General features: G+C 38.7%; 1 protein-coding gene across 1 annotated transcript in view; it reads left to right on the top strand.

Moving 5' to 3' along the window:
* The window catches only part of LOC124554738 (F-BAR domain only protein 2-like), a 280,178-nt gene that overhangs the window by 197,120 nt on the left and 55,710 nt on the right, over positions 1-27,348 (top strand). Inside the window, exons 15-17 of the mRNA XM_047128385.1 lie at positions 2,069-2,224; positions 3,683-3,815; positions 26,177-26,379. Of these exons, the coding sequence (XP_046984341.1) occupies positions 2,069-2,224; positions 3,683-3,815; positions 26,177-26,379 (492 nt within the window). The remainder of the gene's footprint in view (positions 1-2,068; positions 2,225-3,682; positions 3,816-26,176; positions 26,380-27,348) is intronic.

Genomic DNA, 27,348 nt, shown 5'->3' with positions numbered 1-27,348 from the left:
ATCATTTTAGTTCTTTCCTAGGACCTTCCCTTACATACCCCTCTTACATCCAAGCAGTATCTGTTGACACAGTGGTCTATGCTGTATCATGGGGCTTTCACCTTCCTAACTAGAGAAAAGGATGACAGGACATCAGACAACATATCTGCTAGTCTATTCCCCTGGAGGACTCTTTAAATTTATAAATACTTTTAATAAATTACACCTACACTCTTCTACTATTTACTTATATACTATATGAATTACTATTACTTATATTACTTAAGTGCTCCATAATTTCCAAATATACACTCCCCTTAGTTTCTAAAATATTACCTACGGTGTATTTTTACTAGGAAGCCTGAAAAGGAGAGATACGAAAACAGACAAAACAGAAGAAAGGAATGCAAGGGCGGGTACAATAGACACTTTTCACTTATTTGTAACTGCAGTGCTAGAGTTGTTTCTGGCTCCACCAGTTGACTGGATAGTCACAATGCTTGGCTATCTATCAACAGTCAAATCCCAGTTCAAACGAAGACAGCATACTCAGACTCTTGAAATCAGTAGTAATGATGTCAGAAGATGACGACAAACACTGTCTCCCAATGCGTTATTACTTCGGACACCAAATGTAATGGTGTAGTAGTATCCTTCCACTACTGCGATGAGGGAAGGATTTCTTAGGTCAGTCAGGGTAGTATTGTTGATTTCCCCCATGGACATTGTGATTTCAGTGAACTGATGAGGGAGACAAGAGTCCGTCAGAGGTGAGGATGGCTGCAGCAAGGTAATTGGACTTCAAGAAAACTCTCTGTTATTCATCGAACTAGAGCAGATAGAGTTGCACAACCTCATCCGGTGGGAGCAGCCTGGCACCAATCCAAGATGTCTTCATATTACTGCAGTATAGGCGGTTGTACCTAAGTTCATGCATGCTGTTGAGAGGTAGCATGATAAGGTACTGTGTAGTACCAGCTGTGAATCTATTGCAACATTCTTGTATGTTAGAATATCTGCACTTACCACAGAGGCAGCAGTGGCTAGGTGTAGCCTTCACTATATTCCACAGGTGGCCCAACAGTATCAGATCTGAAACTCCAAGAAGGGCGGCCTATGACCAACTGGAGGTGGCTGTCTGACCCGACATATGGATCTGCTGAGCTTTTTGCTGACACATTGTTTAACTTCTCTGACCCTAGTGTGCGAGTGGCAGGCTGAGGCTGATGTTGATGTTGATGACGATGACAAGGGTGACAGCTGTCTAAAAGATCGGGCGAGGGGGGGCTATCCAACAGCACAGCAGCCACCTGGTTATGGTTACCAGCTTGAATTTGCCTGGTGGCTTCATTGGCACGTACAAATGAGGCCCCAGTGACTGTTTGTTTGGCTGTCGGTCATCAGGTGACAGTGGTATGCACCACCAATTCATGCAATGCTACATAGAGTCGTTACCTGAGTCTTCCCATATGTTGACATGACATGGGGGGGGGGGGGGGGGTTTCTGGTTTTCAGGTCACTGTGGTCAGCTGCGGGCCTTCATGGCAGTAGGTGGATGACAATGTCCTGAAATCCCTTGGCATCATGGTGTTCCATATGCGGAACAACACCAGTTTATGCAGTTACTGTAGCTTATTTTCATGACTACTTCAGTGCATGTTCATAGTTTCAAAACATATCAGTGTTTCATGTTTTTCTCCGTGAAGATATCTTGAGTTTTATTGGTGACAACTGTGTTGTTGTGCAAGCTGAATTTAGTCTCTGTACCAAAATATCTTGAACTCTATATTAATAGCAGTACTGTTCAAAAAGATCATTACTAACAACCAGTCATAAATTTTACCCAGTGGTATACCATCAGACCAACTTACTGAAAGGACGTTGGTCATAATACTGTTATGTATATATAACTTTTAATTTTGTTGTGTTGTTATTACATGGTATTGATGACTCTTCTGAAATGAATAAGCATGCAAAATAAAAAAAATGAAGGAGATATACAATGCATGTAATGGAGGGAAGAAGCAAAAGGTCGGAAGGTAGACCAACTTTACAAATTTTGAGCTAAGTTATTGTATTTCTGTTGTAGGTGCCAGGTGAAGTTGTCTGGTGACATGATGCTCTCATTCCCTGCTGGAATTGTGGCTGTACTAGCTAACAATCCAAGTCCTGCCCAATTATCATTCCGAATTCGCAACACTCATAGGCTTGAGGACATGCTGCCCAATAAACAGCTCGTCACAATGTAAGACTGTAGTGTTAGTTAATTGTGATAAAGATCAAATGTCAGTTGTGTATGTATGCAGTGAAAAACTTTTTTACTGTTTGCTTTTGTACCATTAAAATGTTCTGCAGTATGAGAAAAAATTGAGCTGTGCAATTTCCTATTTGATGAGTCTATTTACATTATAGTTTTCAGAAAAAAGTTGTTGTTTTTCACTTTGTTCTTAATACTGTTAAGCGCCTTACACCTCTGTCTGTTTAGTAATTAGTTTTATAAAAAAATATTAGTTATATTTGAAACAGTGGAGGAAAAGACAGATTGCTACTTATCATAAAGAAGATTCTTCGTTCACAGCCTTCATCAGTAAAAGTCTCACACACACACACACACACACACACACACACACACACACACACACACACAAACAAACAAACAAGCACACCTCATGCACATACGACCAGCATCTCTGGCTGGAATATATTTACACATATTTATCAATACAGGAAATGAAAATTATAATGAACTTTACAAATAATACTTCCTACTTTCCTTAACAACCTCTTAATAAATTCTTTCATGTAATGTACTTTGGGTCTTGCCATCTTCAGATCCAAACTTCCAGCTTCTGAACTAAAGTTAAATGTCAAAATATACCATAGCAGTGTGTCAACTGTCAGCTGTATGCATGCCGGTTAATGTCAGATTTTGTCCTTTTCGTAGAATAAAAATAATTGCTGTTGCTGATAAATGCTACCAGTCATGACTATATCCATGATACTAGTGATATTATTGACACTATATGTACTGAGACATACTGAAGTGCCAGACCATTATGACCATGTGCTTAATAGTATATAGGTCCATCTTTGGAACACAGTACAGTAGTTATTCCATGTAGCATGAATTTTGAAATTATGTGGTAGGTTTCTGAAGGTATATGGGACCAAATATCTATGCACAGGTCACGCAATGCCCCTGAATTATGGGTTGACAGTTACTGGGTGTGGAGCTGGTGCTCAGTAGTGTCCCAGCTTTATTGTGTCATGTCAGGATCAGGTTAATTTCATGACTGTATAGGTAAAATAGCCATTATGAATTGAGAAGGGCAGACTGTATGACAGTTTGTGGTTTCCCTACATACAATCAGTTTACTTTTGAGGTAGTATCCAAAGGAAAATGAGGGGCTAGTGCCAAAGAGTAAGAAGCAGTGTTCTCTCCCCTCTGTATTTTTTACTCCTCCACTTGTAACTGATGGGTTGAGAATCCCATGGTGTGATGCAAACACATGGACAAGAAACACTTATTTTGTGGGTTGAAGACTGTTACTTGTTATTTCTGTATCTCGACTAATTTTAAGAGATTTCATTTTTTCAATATATGTAACAAACTTTGTAAATAAGGCTAAATTTACTTATGCTCTATATGCATTATCTGTTTTTGGAATAAAATTTTGTGTCACTATTATTTGCTGTTTTTCAGAGACTCTGCCCAGTCAAGTCACGACAGTACAGTATTTGATTTCAACATGAATGCATTAACAGCTCTACTTCGAAGGCAGTCGGATCAGAACCCGTCAGCATCCTACTTTAATGTAGATATTTTGAAGTACAAGGTTGGTATTATTATTACTGCCTTTATATTTAATCCAAATATCACATTGGTGAACTAGAAATTTAGTTGTGGTTTGATTTTCAGAAACATAAGTAGTGAATATTGTGTGTTTAGTACCTCATTAGGCTGCGGTGACAGTGACACTCATATTGGTGGATTCTGCCAACAGCTGACATTGCACAAAGATTGGCGACCTTTTCAAATCAGTACGCCACTGTATATGTGATCATACTATAACTGATTTCATCAACCAAACCTGCCGGCCGGTGTGGCCGAGTGGTTCTTGGCACTTCAGTCTGGAACTGCACGACCGCTACGGTCACAGGTTCGAATCCTGCCTTGGGCATGGATGTTTGTGATGTCCTTAGGTTAGTTAGGTTTAAGAGTTCTAAGTTCTAGGGGACTGATGACCTCAGATGTTAAGTCCCATAGTGCTCAGAGCCATTTGAACAGTCAACCGAACCTACAGATTTAAAATGACAGTTGTTGAAATCCAAATCAGTTTGATTTCTTCAGTCACATCATCTGATGTTCGCACAAGTGAAATAGGGATTGTGATAAAGTGAGAAGTTTAATCTTGGAAAGAATGAGTTTGTGGCTTCCTGAGGATGAAAAATATCGTAAGAGGGATATAGTTTGGAATATATGGACTGAAATTGCAGGTTAATAGGAAAACACGAGCAGGCAAAAAACTTTATCGAAATTTTAGGTGTAAATTATAATCTCAAAAAATTACTTTTCAAGTTTGAAAGATGATATATCTTACGTTTACAGTTACTGTCATAGACCTTTTTTGGGTTATGGTTGATGGTTATTAGCAATCGACAGATTGTTATCAGTGGTGTATTTGTTTTCGCTTTCCATTTCTTTAGATTTTCAGAGTATCTTACACTTGTGTGCTGAATGAGTCACTGAAGGTTAATTGATGTAAGTCTGCACAATTTCAAATAAATACAGCAAAATAGTGTGTTCATAATCTTATTTTTCAAGCTCATACTGAATCATCTAAAGTATGTAACACAATGTTTCTCCCTCCATCTCACACAAGGCATCTCTGGAAAGGAAGTACCATTTTGTTCTACAACCACCACCACCACAGCACTAGTATCACAGCTCCACACATTTGCACTAGTCTGTTTAGTTCATTGTCTCTCCACTGTCTCCATCACAGCCGGATTGTGTTGTATTAACATTTGTCAGTGACCATTCAGAAAGTTTAAGATGATCTCTGAGTGTGCTGACTGTGAAGTGCATACTGAAATATGGGTTTTCAACACAAAGAATGTTAAACCAGTTGAAATTTATCAATTTGTGGAGATTTATGGTGAAAATGTAATGACTGATTGCATGGTGAGAAAGTGGGTGAGACAGTTCAGTGATGAACAGAAGTGTTAATGGTGAAGCACAGAGTGAGCAGCCTTCTGTTGATGGTTTGGTTGAGAAAGTGAAAAAGAGACTTTGTGAAAACAGTCAGTTCTCAATAAGAATAGGCTGTGAGAGATTCCACCAATTTAAAAAAAACGTTTTTTATGAAATTGTTACAGATCACGTAAATTATTGCAAATTGTGTTGCTGTTGGGTTGTGAAAATGCTTACAGATGTCCTCAAAACGAAGAAACTTGGCAGTGCTTTGACATTTCTCATCCAGTACAATAATGAGAGAGATGAATTCTTAAACAGAATTGTGACCAGTGAGAAAACTTGGGTTTGTCATGTCAATCCAGAATCAAGACAACAGCTGAGAGTGAAGTAACTCGTGATATCCCAAAAAACAAAAATTCAAAACAATGTTGTCAGCACAAAAAAAATCATGTGAACTGTGTTCAGGGACAGACAAGGCATTCTGCTTCTTGAGTTCCTTTCCAGAGGTGAAATTGTCAATACTGTATGATACTGTGAAACAGTGAGAAAACTTTGATGCACAGTTCAAAATAAAAGGCATGGAATGCTCAGTTAAGGTATTGTGTTGTGTTCGTGGCAACGCACATCCCCTTTCTGCTGGTGTCACTCAAAATCTTACTCAACAGTGCGGTTGGGAGTGGTTCGAACACCCGCTGTACAGCCCCGATCTCGCGCCTTCTGACTACCACTTGTTCTAGAATGTGAAGCATGATTTTGGAGGAAGATGCAGAGGAAGGCATTTTGATTGCAAGGTGTAAAGTTTTGTTTGTTTCCTGCTACAATAAATTTCTAAACAATGGTGGCAGCTATGTAGAACAATAGTTAAAGAAATGCTATTTCTTTGCATTCGGTATCTTTTTAACAGCAAAATCTGCATCGCAACATTTGTCTCCACTCGCAGAGGCGTTCAGGTATCCTTCCAATCCTAAGACATTAAAATGTGATCTACGTCATCCATAGAATAGATCCTAATGTAACATTACCTTCTTGACCCCACTAAAAACTGATGAAGGGAATCGATGTGACAAAGCTGTCGCACACTGCTACCAGACGACCTCTAGCAACAGCATCTGGCAGCTGTTGTATGTGCCACTGTAAATGCAGTCTTAGATGTGCATAAATCCTCATCTTAATTTTGCAGTTATTTGGAGTAGGTAATTATATAAATAGTTCTTTAGTTCTCTTGCAATTGAGGAGCTGTGTCTTCTAAGGGTGACACACTTAAACATGTAGATTCTTTTATTGCGGTTACCTACAGTCTTTGTTAGTAAAATTGCGTATAGACTTACATTATTTGGCAACAGAATGTATGCAGTTAGCTGTGAGGTTCTGTTATATTCTGATCATAGTCTGCATCAGCAGTTGTGAGATATTCACAATAAATGCACTTTGTGAAATTCAGACAAATGAGCAGTTGCATGTTTTCAAATATGCAGTGGAACCTCATTAATACATTTTGAAAGGACCGCAGATTTTGAACATCATAGGTGGGAAAACAAGCTATGGAAAAATGCATATGGTAATTATTTTTCTTTTGTTGGTATGGGTACCATACTTGGGGTAATATTGAATCTCATGACGCCACATTTCCTAACATGTTATAGCAATAAATTATAATTCAAAAAGCCCTTTTTCAGTATCATGTTCAGAATATCAGACCTATAAAATTTCAAAGTTACATCTTAGTATACAAGAAAATATGCCGACGTTGGCTAAATCCAACATATCAGACTTCTGTCAGCTAACTGGAATGCAGGAAAGTCACATAATGTGAGAGCAAACTCTCTAGTGTCCAAACTACGTACCTGGCCTGTGATGAAGAAAAAAAAATAATACACTAAAATTGCAATTTTTACTACACTTCTCAAAACAAATGAATGGCATTCATTTAGCATCTCTTCATTAGTGATTCGCTACTGGTAACTGAGTAAAGATTGTCATTTCAACAAGCTCTCAGTGTATTGTGCATATTGTTAGCATAACTACATTATAGAATGATAAGATACACTGCATAGTCCTGTCTTCACAAAAGTTTCAAAAACATATCAATAGTTGACTGTTTCTTTTGTCCTAATTTTAATATTGTATTGTCTGTCTTGATTAATGTGTTCATCACATCTTCGTTGACTTCAAAACTCAAAACACTTAACTGTGTCCATTGCTTTAGTAGATTTTAACTTTGTAGGAGTCATTAAAGGTTCCGGTTCATCCTCATCTTCACTTTCCTCTTGCTTCTATGCCATCTGTTCCTTCAGCAATTTTTCAGTTTCGTGGGGTGACAAGTAGCAACACCATCAATACAATCAACATATTAATTGAAGTTAAGACAGTCAGTGTTTCCTTCTTGCCCCATTATTTGCTGCCATTGTTCAGCTGTAATTATTTAGTTTTCTGACACGGTGTCTTCTGTAATTTCTGGTATCCGATAAAAGCCAGCCTTCTTGAAGTGGTTTGAGATTGTGCTCTCTTGCAAGGACTCCCAGGTATGTGTTACTAAATGCATAGAGCCCAAGGTCATAACTGAAGGCAAGCCAGCTGCTTCTGTACAAGAATCTTCCTGTACTTTTGTTTCAGGCATTTTATAAGGTCTTGGTCAAGTGGCTGAAGGTGGCTTGTACAATTCAAAGGAAAGAATGCTGTATTTGTATCAAGAAGACACATTGTATGTTGGGGATGCGCTGCACACTAGTCAATAAACAGGATGGTTTTTCTATTTCTTACGCCCAAACTTGCATCCCAGGTACTCAAGGATTATTCGAAAACAGTTGTTGTTACCCACACTCACATTAGGTGTATATTGACATGGAAATTTCTGCACAATTTTGAAGCATCATGGACTCCTCTCCTTTCTAGTAATTAGTGGCACCAACTTTTCTCTTCCACTTTAGTTACAACATAATAAAATATTAGCTTCCCTTTACTAAACTTTCCACCATGGTGTTTTTCTCCTCAGAACTTGAGAGTTTGTCAGACAGGAGGTGAAAACGTAAGCATGTTTCATCTGCATTAAAAAGTCATTGGGACTGTACTTTTCGCTGATGGAAGAACATTTTTTCATGCCTGAATAGTGTCAATGTTCACACTTCCTGCCTCACTTCGATCACAAAATACACAAAATTATGTCTATTCTTGAGCCTTTCAATCCAACCACTGAATGCCTCGAAATCTGGGAGTCCCAACTTTCATGCCAAATACATTCCTTCAGCATGAACGACTGTATGCTCAATTAGAATGTTCAAACCAAAAGTTTGTTTTATCCACTTTAGTAGCATATTTTCCATTTCTGGAAACTGACTGTCACACACTCATTTGTTTGCCATTTCCTCCTTTCAAATGTGTTGCTTTAATTATTGTTTGCATGCTCACTATTGTGTTTAATGTTGATGGAAGACTGTTCAGTTTTCATGCAATATCAACATACTTCATGTGTGAATTTTTGTCCACTTCTTGAATACGTTCCACTTTTCTTTGTCTGTAAACTGTGTCACTGTCTTTTTATCCATGACAAACCGGTAGCACAAACAATGTCGTGGACTAGAAAAAATTATGAAAGAGGCCATGAACTAAGTCAGTCGAACGCTAAATACGAACAAAGGAGACCAGTGACTGAATTACATACAGTTCAGTTTGTGTGGCCGCTACAGTAGTCTGAAGTTGTTGGAGATATTATCAACATACATGAACTAGCATTGCAATGTACTGTATTTCTACCATAGCATTGACCTGTATGAGTTGCAAAGTTGTTGGCACTGACTACAACCATTTGCCTACATATTTCTGCACCATGCGACCATGAACATCCTACTGTCACAATTCTCAGTGGCGAAAGTTGCAACAGCCAAACAGTACCAATACTGCCAAACCTGAATGTGCTAAGCAGGGAGGGAGAATGCACATGTGTTTAATTCAGTTGCGACTGCGACTTCCAATAAGGAATGTACTATGCAGGTAAACATGGTAATAAGAGATGTATTAATGAGAGTCCACTGTATGGGTTTGTGAAAGGCTTACTGGCCACTCCAGGAGATTTCAGCTCACATGAATCAGTGACTTACCAGTGTTCTGTGGAATTTGTTGACGCAGTGGTTAATACTGAATATTTGTATTCAAGAGGCATTAGTCTCCTTTCCTGGTGTATAGGCTACTTTTTCTGTAGTTTTTATAAATCATGTGAATACTGGAAAGGTTAAAGACGGTGGGCAATTTTTTCCAAATCAATGCCCAATTAAAGGTAGCGGCCAGTCTAATAACCCAAGTATAAAAAAGAATTTAAACTCTAACTTACTCTTCTCCCTCTCACCCTTGCGTTCTCAGCGATCCATCAATAAGCATCCATTGAGTGGCAATGATTATCATAGCTTTTATTAATTTTTACCTTAATGGACTGGGTAAATATGTTGATATGATTATTGAGTGTGTTTAAAAATTACCAGGCTAAAACAACCACTATAGTCACCTCACATTGGCCACATAAACAACAGGACACTTTGTTGTTGTTGATATATCTCTCTTGAAATGTTTTCTCTGAAAGTATCATTGATACCTCATAGTGAGAACATCCCTACTGAAGTCGAGACAAGATTCATTTGTAAAGCAAATGGACAGTACATTATTAAGCATTATTGTCTTTGTCAGATTTATAAATGTCACTGTTGTCCAAAAATGTGTATATAAGTGGAATACCTTCTGTGATGTGTACACACATTATTTGAGACACTCTGAGTGTGATGGTGTGGTGGTTAAAACAATGGGCAGGAATTGTGAGGCTAAGGAAATCAGATAACCAGTTGTTTGTCTTAATTTCAGTTTTACGCGGGTACTGTAAATTGTTTCAGGCAGATGCTGGAATTCCTCATTCTTTCAGACTTGTTCAAATTCATATCTATTATCATAAATGAGATTTTGAAGGCTAACATCATTTCCCCTCTCCAATATACAAGGCCCCCCCTCCCCCAAAACACACACACACACACACACACACACACACACACACTCACTCTCTCTCTCTCTCTCTCTCTCTCTCTCTCTCTCTGAGTTACATGTCTGTTACTTGGTAAGAGAAGCAAAACTAATACACAATTATTGACTGTACAGTTTATTCAGGTACAGTTGGAAGTATTAGTTTTACCCAGGTGGCATTGTTGAGATGTAACATTATTGTTCTAAGATTTGTCATTTGCTGCTGTTAGTAATAGATCACCTTCCAGAAAGACTGTTTACAGTAGATTGCCAGCATTTTGTCCTCATCACAGTTCTGTCGGTCATGACTTTGATGAAGTTCTTTTATTGTATTTGTCAGCTTCGGGTCTCACACAATGTATCAGGATAAGTTTTGACATCTCAGTAAGTTAGCAGATGATTTAAGCTGGTTATATAATACTCGTCGGTTGACACTTTCATTACAAGGCAGCCTCTGTGTTGCTCACTAAGGCACTTATAGAATTAATATGACCAAACAGGAGTAGAAAATGCTTAGATTGAGCCTGTTCTCTAGATTGGCTTTGAAACACAACTGCTATCGAGAGTATGAAGGTTTCTGTGTGGAATACAGAAGTTACAAGCATTGGCATAATATACAGGTTGTATCAAAAAGAATCATCCGATTTGGCACATCTATATTTCTGAAACTAGTAAACATATACAATGAATTTTGTTTTTTGATGAATGGGAAACTAAAAAAGGTTCTCCCCCCCCCCCTCAACCCCCCCCCCCTGCCAAAGGTGTTCAATCTGGCCCCCTCGAAATGCATGGCATATGTCAGTATAGTATTCATATTATTCCCACACTGCACACTGCAGCTAGCGTGTCTTGAGTTACAGCTTCCACAGCTGCTGTTATGCAATGTCTCAGTTCATTCATTGTTCTTGGTAATGAAGGCACGTAAACTGAGTCTTTTATAAACCCTCACAAGAAATAGCCACATACAGTCAGGTCCGGTGGCTGTGGAGGCCAGTAATGTAAGGCTGAATCATTTGGTCTAGTGTGACCGATCCATTGTTCAGTAATCCTTTGATTTAAAAATTCCCACACTTCCAGTTGCCAGTGTTGTGGTGTACCATCCTCTTTGTAAAAGAAGTTGTTTGAATCAGTCTCCAACTGTGGGAAAAGTAAGTTCTCAAGCATATAGAGATATATGCTTCCTGTAACAGTGTTCTTGGCAAAGAAAAATGGACCATACACCCATTCCTGTAAAACTGCACAAAACACACAAAATTTTGGAGAGTCCCTCTCATGTTGACAACTTCCTGTGGTTGTTCTCTACCCCATATTCTCACATTATGACTATTCACTTTTCCATTTAAATCGAATGTTTCCTTGTCACTAAGCACTAAGTGTGGAAGAAAACTGTCACTCTCCGTATTGCTAAGAAGAAAATTAAAGAACTCCACACTCACAGTAGCTGAATTTTGCATGGTTTCATGTGTAAATATCAGTGCAACACACACCATACAGACATCGGGTGCATGTTGAGCTGTCGAACTGCACAGCAAATGGATTTTTGCGGACTTCTTGTGAGACTATGGCAGACGTGTTTGACATCTGCGTCAGGCATTCGTAGATGGCCTGGCGATTTGCCTTTACACAACCAACCTGTTTCTCAGAATTGTTCATGCCATCGTCTAATGCTCTGTGCAGGAGGAGGATCCTCACCATATCTAGTACGAAAATCACACTGAATAGTTGCTACAGATGAGCACTGCACAAGACGTTGAACACAAAGCGCTTTCTGTTGTCCGTACGCCATTTTTGCTAGAATTGAAGTGGGTGCACACTGCTGCTACGTAATGGGAACCATGTAAAACTCAAGAGTTTGCTCTTTCCAACAGTATGTTGTGCACAGGCGTATCTCAAATAACATAATAGTTGTGATTTTTTTAAATCGGGTGATTCTTTTTGATACACCCTGTGTTTCAGTCATTTCTATGTTTATTATAGTACCAGAGAAAAATAAAATCTCAGCATTATTCCTTTTGTTTTATGAAGAGATTGAGCATACTATGTGGGCATATCCTGTGTCTTCACAGGGTCATCATATTAATCGGGATTTGGCAGTGTTAATGGTAGAGGGTTGCTGGAGGCCCTTCTTGTTGCCATACACTTGGTGTATGATTGAGACCCTCAGGATAGTAGTTTGCAGATCAGGAGGGGAGGCCAGTCTGTACTTAAGTGTTATTGTCAGAGACTTAGAGGATTCGGTCAGCTGCTATTGAACACTGTGTATAACCAGCTACTAATCATAGCTCATTTTGACATTAATGACAATAGCTGTGTGGCTTCAGAGGCTATCCGCTGTTACTGAAAATAGCTGGTTGTATTCGTTATGACAACTAGTCTCTCACGTGGGATGGATGCACAGCTTGGATTTTGCAGCATCATACCCAGAAACGATTGTAATACTCTGGTTTAAAGCTCACAACGGGAACATGCCATAGGTCACTCCGACTCACTTTAAACTTCACTTGGTGAAAGGTTTATGAAATAATGGAACACCTATTTTGTCTTAGGTGCCAATACACAGTAGTCTCTGAGAAAATGACAGACAGAGTTTTGACACCATGTCCTCAGTGTGTGCGTGCAACACAGTAAACCAAACAAGTTGGGAGTATTGTGGCTGAGAGTGTACTTTCACATTTTTGCGCTCTGTGTTCAAATTCAATTGCATGATTTTTGTCACGGAGTTGTGTGATATCACTATTTTTTTATGACATCAAGTGGGATTATTGAAAAGAAAAAAATAAGGACTTCAAATATTACTTAAAGTAGTCTTTTTCATTACAGATCTTATATAACCTTATATAATTAACAATAATTGAAAATGAAAAAATATAAATTGAATCATGTGTTCCTCAGGAATGCATGTATATCATAACATAAAAACTTTCAAAGCCTAAAAATTCAGATGCACATGCCACAGTAACCTTTTTTTGTGTGAGCGTCATTAGGATAAACAACCTAGTTAACGTTGCTAACTACTTCATGATTTGGCGATAATTTCATGGCACACAAAGCCTGTCAAAGCAGTTTCTCAAAAGCTGGAGCCTGCAATTGGTTAAGGATACAGGTGTGTGTTTCATTAATTGCATCACTTCTACTTGTGATTTCTGTTTGCTGATTGCTGAGAATAGGGCACTTCTGTAATGGGCAAATGTGATTCTTCACTTGTTAGTAAAAGTATATGTCGTTGCCTTGACAGAATGGCATACCTTTTTACGCAATTACTTTTAATGAACATGTTGATATTCATGGAGAATCAAGCCATCATATATGGAAGGATAGCTTTATCCATCCCATGAGTCAATACTTTACATAAATGCTCCATTTTTATGTAAGATCACAAAACTTTGTCCAAGAAATGATGATAGGTATATTTTGTGAGCATTCCAGATTCTGTGATTGTTGCATGCACATTGTGATGTCAATCCACTGACTGGTTTGTGTCTTGCTGGACTCAAGGACCAAATTTGCCACCGACTTCCAGAAGATAAACAAAAACTGTTAGTAACAATTTTGCCGAAATTCTTAATCCATACTGGGTAGTGTAAGCGTGCATAAGCTCACAAGTACAAAACAGCTGTTGTGATGGAGGACCCAAGTGACAAGTAGAGGATCGACTTGAGATAAATAGAAAATGATCAATTCGTGGATGTTCGATGGTTTCACAGAAGCTAGAATCGATACTACATGAGCATTGTAACAATGAGCAATGACTGCGGCAACCTCATTGTTGTCAGAAAATTTTGAATTTAAAACCTCAAACATTTCTTTCAATGGTATTCACAGAATTCAGCTGCATAATGTCCCCCATTACACCAGCACTAAAGACAGGTGTATGTTTGATGAGTTATTGGAAATGGCAGAATTGTTTGAGCTCCAAACCTCCACCATCTGTTTTTGTTCTAAACACAAGTCAAACAGAATGTGTGACATCTCTAGTAAGACAATGTTATCATTTTGAGGTGAGAAAGTTAAAAAAAAGATAGCAGTTGGCCAATTGAAACAAAGAAAACTAGCATCAGTTTTTCGGCAAAGTTTTGTGACCTCATTTAAAAATGGAGGCACTTCTGTACATGACTGACTTGTGGGTTGGGCAAATGGATCTCTCCTCATATGATGTCATGGTTGTTAATGAAATCGGAATATTGATGTGTTCATTAAAAGTAATTCCACCAAAGTGCGTGTCATTCTGTCAACCCTATGACGTATGCTTTTACTGAAAGGTGAAGAACTGCATTCACCCATTACAGAAGTCCCCTATTCTCATCATACAATGAACAGAAATCACAAGTAGAAGTGATGCAATTAATAAAACACACACCTGGATCCTTAACTCTGTGGTAGAATGCTGGGGTTCAGTAGATCCCACAGCCTGTAGTTTCATGTATAACACCAATATGGAGGCACGGGCACTGCTGAGGTTCTGAATAGATGTCAGTGGCGTTTACCCAAGTGCGCTCCATGCATTTTCCTCATTCGTGCCCCAGAATTTGGTGTGTAAACATCTTCGTTTTGTCCATTGGGGTCTACTGCACCCCACCTTTCCCAGCTTGTTGCCTGGATTTTCAACACTGCTGCACCAGGTGTAAGTGACAGATGCTTTTTAGATCCATAATACTATATCATAATACATTATTACAACAGTCTTATACTCTCTAATGTAAAAAACAATTGTTGCTTTGTAACTGGGTCACTGGTATTCGTCTGTTGGATTATATTTTAGATATCATCTTATGGATGGCAAAGTGCTAGGCTGAAGGAGCTACTGCAAAATTTGGAGGAAGAGGAGGAGGAAGCCGAGAATGTGGAGGATCACCGACTGCATGAACCACTACCTGTTGATTATGGGGGCGAGGAATCTGATGGCCAAATTGGAGAGAGTGAACATGACACTGACTTAAATAAGGACGCCACAGACAATAGAATCGACGGCCATATCAAATGTGACAACTTCTACCACAGAAAGGATGACGTTACCAAGTGGATGAAGAATCCTCCTGGCCTACAGAAGGTTATATCATCATGTTTGAACATCAAAGAAGCTCCTGGACTGACGAGAAATGCAAGGAATGCAAAGACTCCCGAGGAAGCCCTTAGTCTTTTTGTTATACCAGAGATTGGTCAGATCATCGTCGACTGCAGCAACAGGAAGATAGACACATATATTGAAAACTATAATACCAATACAGATAGCCTGTATGGAAGGGCATCCAAATATGAGGTCATAGCTCTCCTCAGGGTTCTTTATCTAATGGGGGGGTTCAAAGCTTGACAAATGAATATGGAAGCTTCTGGGCCACCAATGGGACTGGTGTTGAGGTCTTCCTCCTGATGGTGACACGCCCGATTCCTCCTGCACTGTCTCAGGTTTGATGATCTCAGTACTCGGCATGCACAGGATAAACTCTGTCCAATCCATGAAAGCATCAACCAGTTCAACAAGAACTGCCGGGACAGTTACATCCTCGACAGCAGCATTACGAGTTACGAGAAACTAGAGTGTGTCTGTGGCCGATGCTCTTTCATTCAGTACATCCCGACGGAGCAACTCCCCATCTGATAGCCAAGATATCTTGATCAGGAATGAAGCTAATGACCGACAGCTGGTACTCTAATGTTCCACTGGCCACTAAACTCACACACAAGCACAATACAACACTGGTTGGAATGGTTAGGAAAAACAAAACAGAAATCCCTAAGGCACTCATTGAGACTACTGGCCGTCCAGTCTGCAGCAGCATGTTCAGATCCAATAACCAGATCACATTGGCGTCCTATGTTCCTCTTACGTTCCAAAAAAGGAGGAGGTTGTGATTCTTCTCTCCACCTTTCACCGCAATGTTAATACAAATGAATCAACTGGGGACAAGAAGCAGCTTGAAGTGATTGCCTACTACAATAAGACCAAATGCAGTATTGACACCATCGATCAGTTGTGTGGAACTTTCGATGTGAGCCAAACATGCAGAAGATGGCCACTCAGGATCTTCTTCTTGTAACTCAACTCAGGTGGTATCAATGCACAAGTGATCCAGTTCTGCAACTTGCCTCAAGTGACTCTTACACATCCACAGTTCCTGAAAACCCTCTCCTTTGCCCTTCTTAGAGGGCAGCTTCACAAGCGCCAGGAGGCATCCAGGCACCCTCCTAACCCTTTGCAGCAGTCCCTCAAGAGCTTCATTCCTAGTTCCAGCAGCCGAGCTGTGACACCTACTCTGCCAAAAAAAGGTGAAGAAGAATTCAAGGTGTGGGCCATGTGGCTGAAAGGCGCACAGAAAAACAAACTACATATGCAAAGCCTACAGTCAGTACATTTGTCTTTTCTAACATTGAACCTTCCTTGGTCCCAACTGTGTCGTAAAGGACAAACACAGGCTCAGATATAGAACTTGGACGTTTAATGTATCTTGGATTTATTATGTGAGCACTAATGTGTTCATTGTCAAATGTTATAACAGGGTGTATACACTCCGGGACAACTGGGAAATTCGGGAAAAACCTGGGAATTTTTTAGAATTCTGGGAATTTTTCATTGTTTTAGTCTGGAGTTAAAATTTTTGTAGTTTTGACTGGTAAGAACTGGTAGTCTAACAAGGAAGTTTAACATGTTCTGCTACTGCAGCATAATATTGCAGCAATAAAACATAAAAGACAGAATAAAACCAAAATAAAACTTAAGTTGCGAAGGAAATGCGCCATTTAAAACAACAAAACACAGTGCACACACAAGCGCCTGCCTGAAGCAAAATGTGTCAAAGGCTTTAGGACGAACACAATAGAATACTTCTTAACAGCCAACTACTTCCAATGAGCATGATGTTGTAACTGTTTACATTAAGTTCGTTTCAAGCAGTTGCCAGCGGGCTCATGCGCATGTGCAGTTGAGTTGCATGTGAGCAGTACCTTCCTCTTCTGGCTACTGGAAGTGTGGCTGCAGCAGTAGCAAGAAGCATTCAGGCTACCCAGAAAACATTTTCTGGCACGCCTAAGCGCATGCACTGAGCAGTCTCGGTTGTAGTGGGTAGGGGGATAGTGACCCGTGTTTATGTTTAGTGATTTTGCTACTTTCTCTTAGTTTGCAGTTCACACGTCAAATGAAGACAAAACGGATTTCTATGGCTGGGAGCTATCAAGTGAATTAAAATACATTTACATAATGACGGAAGGGTAAAAGGTGTTATTAATTTCAGTTTTCTGATTCTATTTTATTTCCACATTTTTGGCAGTCAAGCATTAATTGCCTTTCACATCAACGAAGTTATTTTTGTCAACTTGCTAAATAAATGCAACTTCTATTAATCTTTTCTGCGGATGCAGTATATTTATAAGAAACGAAATGTTTCATTCCACACTATTGGTTAGTATCAACTGTTCATTGAATTTCAAGTGCACATTTTCATCTTCTGGCACGTATGGCATTATGCCATATTAAAGAACTAAACATGAGATAATACAGTACCAGTACTCAAAGAAAATTTGCAACCCGGAAAGGCCACTGAAAAGCTTAATATCAGGTTGAGGCCTATTTCATTGTAAATCTGGACACATGAATGTGCCCTTTAAGCTGAATTATGCATTTTAGTATTATTTATGGAATTCCTGTGATCTTGACGTATCCCCTGATGTCCTATTTCTTTTGTGGTGTCATGAAAGAACTCTTAATGCTATATGTGAAGGAACATATGTGCTTCCTACGTTATCGTAGCTGTCCACGTGCAGTAATGCCTGTTTTATGCTGCTCTCTGGAAACTGCTGAAGCAAACCCACGTTGAAGAGGTCGTGGCAAAATATTGCGAATGGTTCTTTGAAAAGCATTATTTTCAAAGGAAATTTACATTTACACATGATGAGTTATGTTACGTGTGAGAATGTGCAATGAATTTCTTAAATCACAGAGCATTTGACATCTCATTTAAAACTTAACACTTTGAGTACCAATCACATGGAATAATTTTGAGCACAGACATTAATGTCATTGTTTAAAATTTCACTGGCACATTTGTGTGATGTATCTTAAAGTGTAACAACGCTAAAAAGACCAAAGTTATATGTGAAAGCTTAGCTTTTCTTGTACGTTATTAATCTGCAAGATCAATATTATTCATGAAAGCTCAGATTTTCTTGTAGCTACACAATGTACATTAATTCAAACCATTAACTTTTCCTATTTGTGTGTTTACGCTACTTAAGTGATGTTGCTGTTGGATGATTGGCTGACTACATCACACGTCCTATGCTCTGATTGCTGTTATTGGCTGTTGAGATGACGTGACGTGAGCTATGATTGGCTTACAAAAGTGCATTGCAATCATTATTTCAATGCTTCGGAAATTAACGTGCTGTGTTTGGTGGAATTCGAATTTATACTTTCGTAATACAAAAATATGCAGTGTACATGTTGCTGCACATCAAAGATCTTTCCAAAAAGGTTCCCCCCCCAACTTCCCCTTTTCGTTGTTTCAAAAGTGCCGGGAAAGGTAGTTCTACGCTGGTGTATAATTTATTTAGGAACACTGTATATCATTCTGCAGTGTTACTCCTCTGAACTATTTTGTCCTGAAGCTTTCTGCATGAACAATAATAAGGTAGCTACCGTTATTCACAGGAAATTTCAGACCATCAAGCCTATTGCTCATTTTCCAGCATATTGACCCCCGCCTGGTTCTGGTTTACATACATTTTGTCAATGTAATAATTTTGAGATGCTCCACTATCTCTGCCTCTGACAGGAAGTTGTTTGTGAGGTGTAAATGTTATGTTCATGATATATCATCATAAAAGATGAATCTCTCACCAAAATGTTGACCTTTGGACTTGACAGTAGACTGAAAGATCCTGTCCCAATGCTTTCAGCACACTAATTACCATTGGTAGCAGTGATAGACATACAACATCTTTACTGTTCTGTAACATGATGGACTCTCCTGCTTGCTGAACCCGTGGGACTCCGCACTTGACACACACCTCGCTTGTGCGCTCTTCTACAATGATCATCAGTTGTCAGACAAATCCTACACTTGTTGGTGAATACAGCTGATGTCACTGATCCGGTTACCACTGCAAGTGTTCTAGTACTCACTTCCTTCACACACCACTGTGCTGGAGGTTTCTACTGTTGTTTGTAGTGGACACACAGAGGCACAATTGATTAATTGTGTGGAGACAATTGTATAGTGTTTGGATTGACAAAACCCTCCCAAAGTGCCTGCAAAAAGGCAGTGCACAGTTCTATGCTTTCTCGTAGGGATACCTATGGGCCATATTTATAGGTTGTGGTCATCACTAGTGTTACTGAACATGGGCAACTACTAAGAGGTAGAGCTTCAACACTTTCAGCCTCACTATAGCAGCTGAATGTCTGAATGACATAGCTGTTGTACGGCAATTTTGCAGATGACTTCCCTTGCTAGTAACACTTCTTGCAAAAAGTGACAATGCACATAAGTTTCAAGTTTGAAATGGCCCATTGAGGCACATTGACAGACTGAATAGTATACACAAACTGCTTTGTCATGTTTATAATTAGAGACCAAGCTTGCTCTGCTGAATTGCACTGAGGCTGGAGGTTTATATTGGTGCCTGATGAAGCAATTGCTTTGTTTTGAATAGTTTGTGAAAGAGATTGCTGAGCCAAAGAACAAATCAATGCAAATTATGAGAGAGGTGCAAAATTTGTCCTCATTTTTCAATCAGCATTTCCTGTGATACTAAAAAACACAAGTTAAGCTGGTGTTACACCTTGCGTAGATTTCTTTACTTGTGGGCTAACTGGGTGAAAAAATTTAAGTTTCAGTACAGCTGCAGTCTTCCAGGGTACATTTATTTATTTATTTGTTTATTTTCAGTTATTTGCACATGTGCAACTGAGAAGCCTCAAAGGTTAGAGATATATTTCGTAAGCTGTAATTTTCATTGTATTAATTTTAGTGTGTCGTGATACATCATGCCAAGTACTCTGTAGTAATTCATATGGTAATATTCAAGATACATTATTGTATTCTTATTTTGAGATTATTGTTGTTATCTGGAATACCTCAGCTTCTCTTTTGTTATGTATCGTCAAAAGTATGCTAGTTCTGTGCACCACTCCTGCAAATTTTGGTCCTCTAACTAAGAAAAGCATCACACACAGAGTTCATTCCTTGAAAGAATTAAATTTTGTGGATAATTATGTCAGACAGGATAGCATATCAATCGTGACCCATGTCGTTTTAAGATTTCTGAGATATAGGCTCTTCCTGTGTCTGCAGAGTAACATTTTCTACCCAGTTGTTTTGTGTAAAGGTTGTTTTATCTTAGAATAAATCCATTGTTATAAGAAAAGAGATAAGTGCCTGCACATTGCTGTGTTTTTCCCTGAAATTTCTAACTGAAAAGTTTGAACATCCAGGTGATCTTCTCCAATTTCTGTTATTGAATGTCAAAATTTGCATCCTGAATTTTTTTATCAATTGATATATGCGACAAAGATCAACAATCAGCATAAGTGTAGTTTGATATTATAATACTGCATATATTGTCATATTATTACTGGCAAGCAGTGTTGGATATTATCCTAAATTAGTTGTATTGTCATCATGGTTGAAGATAAAATTTTTTATGCAGGGGTGTGTCATTCAGCACAGTCTGTGGAGTTCATTCAGATGTATTGTTGGAACAAAATTCCAGGTGACTTTCTTGTTATGAGCACACAGCAGTTAAATGTTGAAGGGCAGTGCTTCCTGTCCCAAGCCAGCCATTCATAATTTTATTGCTCTTTAGTTTTCCTAAACTATTGTTACTCCATATGAGCTGTTACTTGCATAAAAGGCTACTAGGAAATGTATATGTAATGGTATTTAGAAAAACAGTTTTTTTACTTTTTGACAACAATAGCAAAAAATTTAAGCTTCTCAGGATACTATTTCAGTTTTATGTGAAACGTTCTGCTGATGTACTTAAGTATCTAACCATATAGTTTAGCATAAATAAAATCTGGATGCTCTGAACCAGTGGTGCATGTAAAATAATGTTCTATTCACATATTATATGGGCATTCTCTCCTAGCTGGATGTTGTCAGTAATGCAGATTCAATTCTATCATGGCCCCATACAGTCTCAATGAGGGACAGGTTTCGTTATTGTATTGCCTGGGTAGCTGCACCTTGCACAGAGCACTTTCGGTAATGTGAGAAGTGGTGGTATGTACATTGGTTTGTTGGACAATTGTTGTTGTTGTGGTCTTCAGTCCTGAGACTGGTTTGATGGAGCTCTCCATGCTACTCTATCCTGTGCAAGCTTCATCATCTCCCAGTACCTACTGCAACCTACATCCTTCTGAATCTGCTTAGTGTATTCATCTCTTGGTCTCCCTCCACGGTGCCCTCCAATGCTAAATTTGTGATCCCTTGATGCCTCAAAACATGTCCTACCAACCGATCCCTTCTTCTAGTCAAGTTGTGCCACAAACTTCTCTTCTCCCCAATCCTGTTCAATACCTCCTCATTAGTTATGTGATCTACCCACCTTATCTTCAGCATTCTTCTGTAACACCACATTTCGAAAGCTTCTATTCTCTTCTTGTCCAAGCTAGTTATCGTCCATGTTAAAGGAATAGTAACAGAATGTACTGCAGTATTTTTCATGTGTATCCTGCTCTGTTGAGTATTCCTGCAACAGAGATCTCACGTGTGGGGTTATCGTGGACTGTGGCTGTCCACATCATGATGCTGCCAAGAGTTTGTCTCAAATGTTGTCCCCTTAGACAGTCCAGTAGCTGCCACTCACTTTTTCAATACTACACTCCCAAACAACCATCAGTGATGGCTTAACACAACTTTCAATCATTCATACCTAAGTTGTCTTTTGCTAAAGTATTGTTGGCAGGCTGAATAGTCATAATATAAGAGAGTAAGCCTGGTTAGGTTCAGTCTAGCTTGTTGTACCAACTCAAATTAAAAGTTCCTCTGGTTGTCCTAGCCAATATTCTTGGCACAAAATTGGTTTTATTTTATCAAGGTGTATACGCCCCGGGACAACCATGAGATCCGGGAATTTTTTCATCCAGGAGAAAACTGGGAAAAACATGGGAATTTTATAGCACTCCGGAAATTTTTCAGAGTTTTAGTTTTCAATTAAATTTTTGTAATTTTGATTTCTAACAACTGATAGTCTAACAAAGAATATTACTCTACCTTGCTATTGCAGAATTATATTGCTGGAATAAAACATAAACAAGAGAAAAAAATTAAGTAAAACCTAAGTTGCAAAGGAAATGCTCCATTTACAACAAAACAAACTGCACACACACACACGCACACACACACACACACACACACACACACACACACACACACACACACATGCCTGCCAACAACAAAACGTGTTAAAGGCATTAGGATGAAAGACTATGCAATACTTTATAACAGCAAACTGCTTGCAATGAACGTGACATCACAATTGTTTCCGTTAGTTTCGTTAGAGAAGATGCCAGTTGCGTATGAACACTACATTCTCCCGCTTCTGGCTACTTGGAAGCGTGGCTGTAGCGAGCAGCCAGATGCTACCCAGAAAATATTTTCTGGCATGCATTGTTTACATTTAGTTATGTTGCTGTTTCCTCTTCGTTTACAGATCTCACGTTAAATGAAAACAAAACAGAATTCATAGATTTCATAGGTAAAATAGATTCACATAATTATGGAAGGCTATAATACGTTTTTCGCTTGTATTTTGGTTTTATTTTATTTCCAGGTTTTTAACAGTCAAGCATTAATCGCCTTGCAGAATGGTGAAGCTATTTTCGTCGGTTTGATAAAGAAATTAGGTTGTTATTAATATTTTCCACTGAGGGAGTCAATTTATTTGAAATGAAGTGTTTTATTCCTTACTATTGGCCAGTTTCAACTGTTTGCTGGATTTTAAGTGCATGTTTTCATCTTCTGGCATGTATGCAGACATGTCAACTTTCAGAAGTGAAAAATCATGAGAATTTTAGCGGTGTACTATTGTGAATTACAACACATCCCTGACAATTAAAGTTGCAATAATTCGATGCCTGTAACAACTCGATTACATTTGCTTTATTATTTACATGTAAATACTAAATAATGGACCATACAGTATGGCATTATCAATAAAATTAAATGAGCGTATGGTATCGTTGGCCAGGAGGCTCCTATTCGGGGAAGTTCAGCCACCAGGTGCAAGTGTTTATTTCATTCGACACCACAATAATAAAGAACCAAACATGAGATAATGCAGTGTTGGTACTCCAAGAAAATTTACATCCTGAAAACCACACTGAAAAGCTTAATATCAGGTTGGGGCCTACTTCATTGTGAATCTGGACATACGAATGTACCTTTCAAGTGGAACTGGGTATTTTAGTAAGGTTTGCGAAATTCCGATGCTCTTGGATTACCATCTGATGTCGTGTTTCTTTTGTTACATAGTGTAAGTTCTCTTAATACTTTAAACATACTGCGCATGGGCAGTAACAACTGTTTTCTGGCGGTTAACGACAACTGATGAAACGAACCTGTTTCTAATAGCTTGCAGGAAAATATAGCAAATGGTGGTTTGAAAAGAGTCACTGTCAATGTAAATATCCTTTTACACAAGATGAGTTATGTGGCATATGAGAATGTGTGATGAACTTCTTAAATCATAGACCGTTTGTGTCTCATTTAGAACTTAAAAATTTTACTAGCGGGTTTATGTGATTTATCTTAAAGTGTAACACACGTAAAAATAAGACCAATTTATACGTGAAACCTTAGCTTTTCTGGTAGCTAATTGATCTTCGAGACCAGTATTATATGTGAAAGTGCAGCTTCTCTTGCAGCCACACTTGTATATTAATTTAAACCATTGACTTTTCGAATAATTTCCCCCCCCCCCCCCCCCCATTGTCCTCCACTCATGGTTGTTCACTAATGTGCTAGGAATTTCAGGCCGGTACATGAAACTTTAACCCTTCGAAGGATTGATAAGTTTTACAGCTCCGAGGGAAAGTATCCTGTCATTTAACATGGGGGAAAGTTTATTTTTGTCCGGGAGAAAGTGTATTTTTAACCAGGAAATCCTGGAAAAATCCAGGATTTTTTTTCCTTGTCCGTGTATACACCCTGTTTATGCTCCCATTGTTGTGCAGTGACTGTTTTGAATCATAATTGCTACTACCAGAATAAAGAATCACTAGCACCAGTACTGATGCCTCATCTCGAAGGTCTCTGGCAGCTCTTCAGAAAGACCACCCACAGTCCCACCGTAAGATCCCCTTGAAATAAAGTCAGTTGCACAAATTGCGCTAGTCAATACTGTGCTGTCATGTGTACTGTACTCACTAACCCAATATTATGGTAAGAAAAGCACGTGAAATACTGAGGTTATAGTTGGAATGAACATGCTTATCATATTGTCCGTGTTCCATCCACAACCTGGTGCATTGAATTATTGGGTGTACCATTTGATTGCATTGTCTGGATATTGCATCATTGGAAATGGTAATTTTATACACTACTTGACAAAACCCTGAAGGGGAGGAGTAAATGAAATGAAATGAAACTTCATGGGTTGACAGGGTAGGTGACATTTCAGTGAAAACGATATCACGTCAAATTAAAAAAGCACCAATGTTGGTCATCTAGTGCAGTGCAGAACTATGATTGATTCCTGAACACAGTCTGACACACAAATCAGCAGTCAATGCTTCCTGGTCACCATAGCACTCCAGACACATCCATTAGTGTTGTGGTGTTAACAGCAGCCAATGCATGGGACAGTAATTCCCAAGTCCAGCTGCAGTTAGTTTCTGACCAATGGTGTGAGATGACACAGAATTTTGCAGGAAGTCCACTTCTTGTTCTCGGATGGCAGGCAAGAAGTGACGGGTTTATGATGTGCTTTGTGTACAATACAGTGATTGTCCCTTGTGGTGGTCAGACTGGTCGAGTGAAACCTTGACGATGAGTATGTCTGCCTTCACATTCCCGTATAGTCCAACATTGCACCACTCTCACATCCGAATGTCCCACAAATCAGCTGGCTAAATTGAGAGGCACAATGAGGCTCTCATAAAACAGTAACACAAATACGTGCCATCTCCGTGTCCTTCACAGTAATATCTCAACAATTGACATGTTCATGCCCATTGTATACCCTACCGGGTCTAGTAACTACACTAACCACGGGCAGCACTAATGCTCTCTGGTAGCCATTTCTACATGTCACAAAGAATTGCAGCTCTAATAATGTATGTACCTGCCAAGGGGTCAGTATGTGTATGAAGTTATATTGACATGATCACGTCTTCTGAGTGCTTCACTTTTTATGGTCAGGCAGTGTACTTTCTACTAGCTTAGTTTTATTATGAGAGAGAGAGAGAGAGAGAGAGAGAGAGAGAGAGAGAGAGAGAGAGAGAGAGAGGATAAACGAACAGAAATGGTTACAGAGATTAATCTTGTTTTCATTCTATTGAGTTATGGAATTTTGATCGCGGTTGCCATTTAATGTATTATATGTAATGTAATGGAATAATTTATAATAATCAAATATTAGATGGCAAAATTTATGGCTGATTTTGTGGGAAACAATACTTAAATCTCACCCAGTGACACATTTGGCTGTAAGGTGACATACATGATCTCTGTTGTTATTCCATAAGCTTTGATAAGAGGCTTTCACCAAGGAAGGTGGCAGTGCAGTCAAAACACTGGACTAGCATTTAGTAAGGACAAGTTTCAAACCTTGACCTGCCATCCAGATTTAAGTTTTCCATGGTTTTCTTAAACTGACTAAGGATACCAAGTAGCTGGTTCCTTCAAAAGAACCAGTCTGGTCTTTTCCACTACATGCTTCCTTATCAGCATAAGGTTTTTTGTGTTATATGCAGTCCCTGTTACATTTTTATCTGTCTTGTCATGTTTTGTTATCACTTTCTGTGTGCATCATGATCTATGCCACTACAAAACTTATTTTTGATAGATAAAGCCAAAGAGTGGAGCAGGGTCCTGTCCATTCCAGCTGGTAGCTTATTGGAAATGTGAATCGAGCCATACTGACCTCAGAATTGACTACAAATACAACAGTCATGCTATGTCTTCAGCCTCACCTCTACTGAATCTCACTGTAGCTGTTCCAGTTGATGGTGGTGTCAAAAACATGCAATCTAAGCCAAATGCTCAATGGTATGTATGGTATTTGAAATCTCTTTTGCTATCTGATTTTTTATGTAAATAAGTCTACCTTTAAGAAATTGCTAATGTTTTATCTTGAAATGCTCAAGACAGAGCAGGAATGAATGTTCCGTGTCTGAGTGAATTAACTTTCAAAAGGCAGTTCATTATCTTTCAACTATAACAGAGTTCTTATAGTCTTGTTCTTATTGTGTACAGTAGACCGTCATGTAACTTAATTTTAAGGTACTGTAAAATAGCTTATTTGTTGTAGTAAAGTTTGAATTAATGAGTTTTTTGTGAAAACATGACTGTCAAGTACATTTTTTCTGTTTTATGGACACCAGCGAATGAGGGTGCTCAGTTTTCATGATCTCCGAGAAAAAATAAAAATAATTGTACTGCATACATACAATAATATTTACGGCATTTGTTTAATTGAGAAAGTATATGTGCATATCATCAAATGCTGATTTTTTTTTCCAAACAGTATGATAACATACTTATCGTGGAAGATAAGTGTCTCGTGTAATATGACAAACAATAATTTTAAGAAATGCTTTAATGTGCCGTTCTTCAACACACTAAGCTTTAATTAGAACTCATTTTAGTTTACATTTCTTATGCATTAACTATTATACTTCTGTACATTAATTTGAAAAAAAAAAATCATTACTTGTTGTTTGTTGGACTGTTGGTCGGAATATTATGGCAATCTAAAGATACCACATCCAGAGCAACCTGAAATACTGTGGAAGCATCAGAAGTGGCAGCAAATCTCTCGAGATTAGCAATTGCAGCTGCAACTTCAGTGTGGTGTGGTAGTGTAATACCTTCACATTTCTCCTCAGGAGATGACAGTAAAGCATTACTATTCCCTTCTGCATGAACAGAACTGATGACAGGTTCTTCAGCAACACAGTTGTCATCTGCCTACATCCATTCTCCCATATAGATGGTACAAGAAAGCAGCAACCAGTT

Source organism: Schistocerca americana, chromosome X, assembly GCF_021461395.2.
Source record: "Schistocerca americana isolate TAMUIC-IGC-003095 chromosome X, iqSchAmer2.1, whole genome shotgun sequence".
In the NCBI taxonomy this organism is placed as follows: Eukaryota; Metazoa; Arthropoda; class Insecta; order Orthoptera; family Acrididae; genus Schistocerca; species Schistocerca americana.
This window is presented reverse-complemented; position numbering and strand designations above follow the sequence as displayed.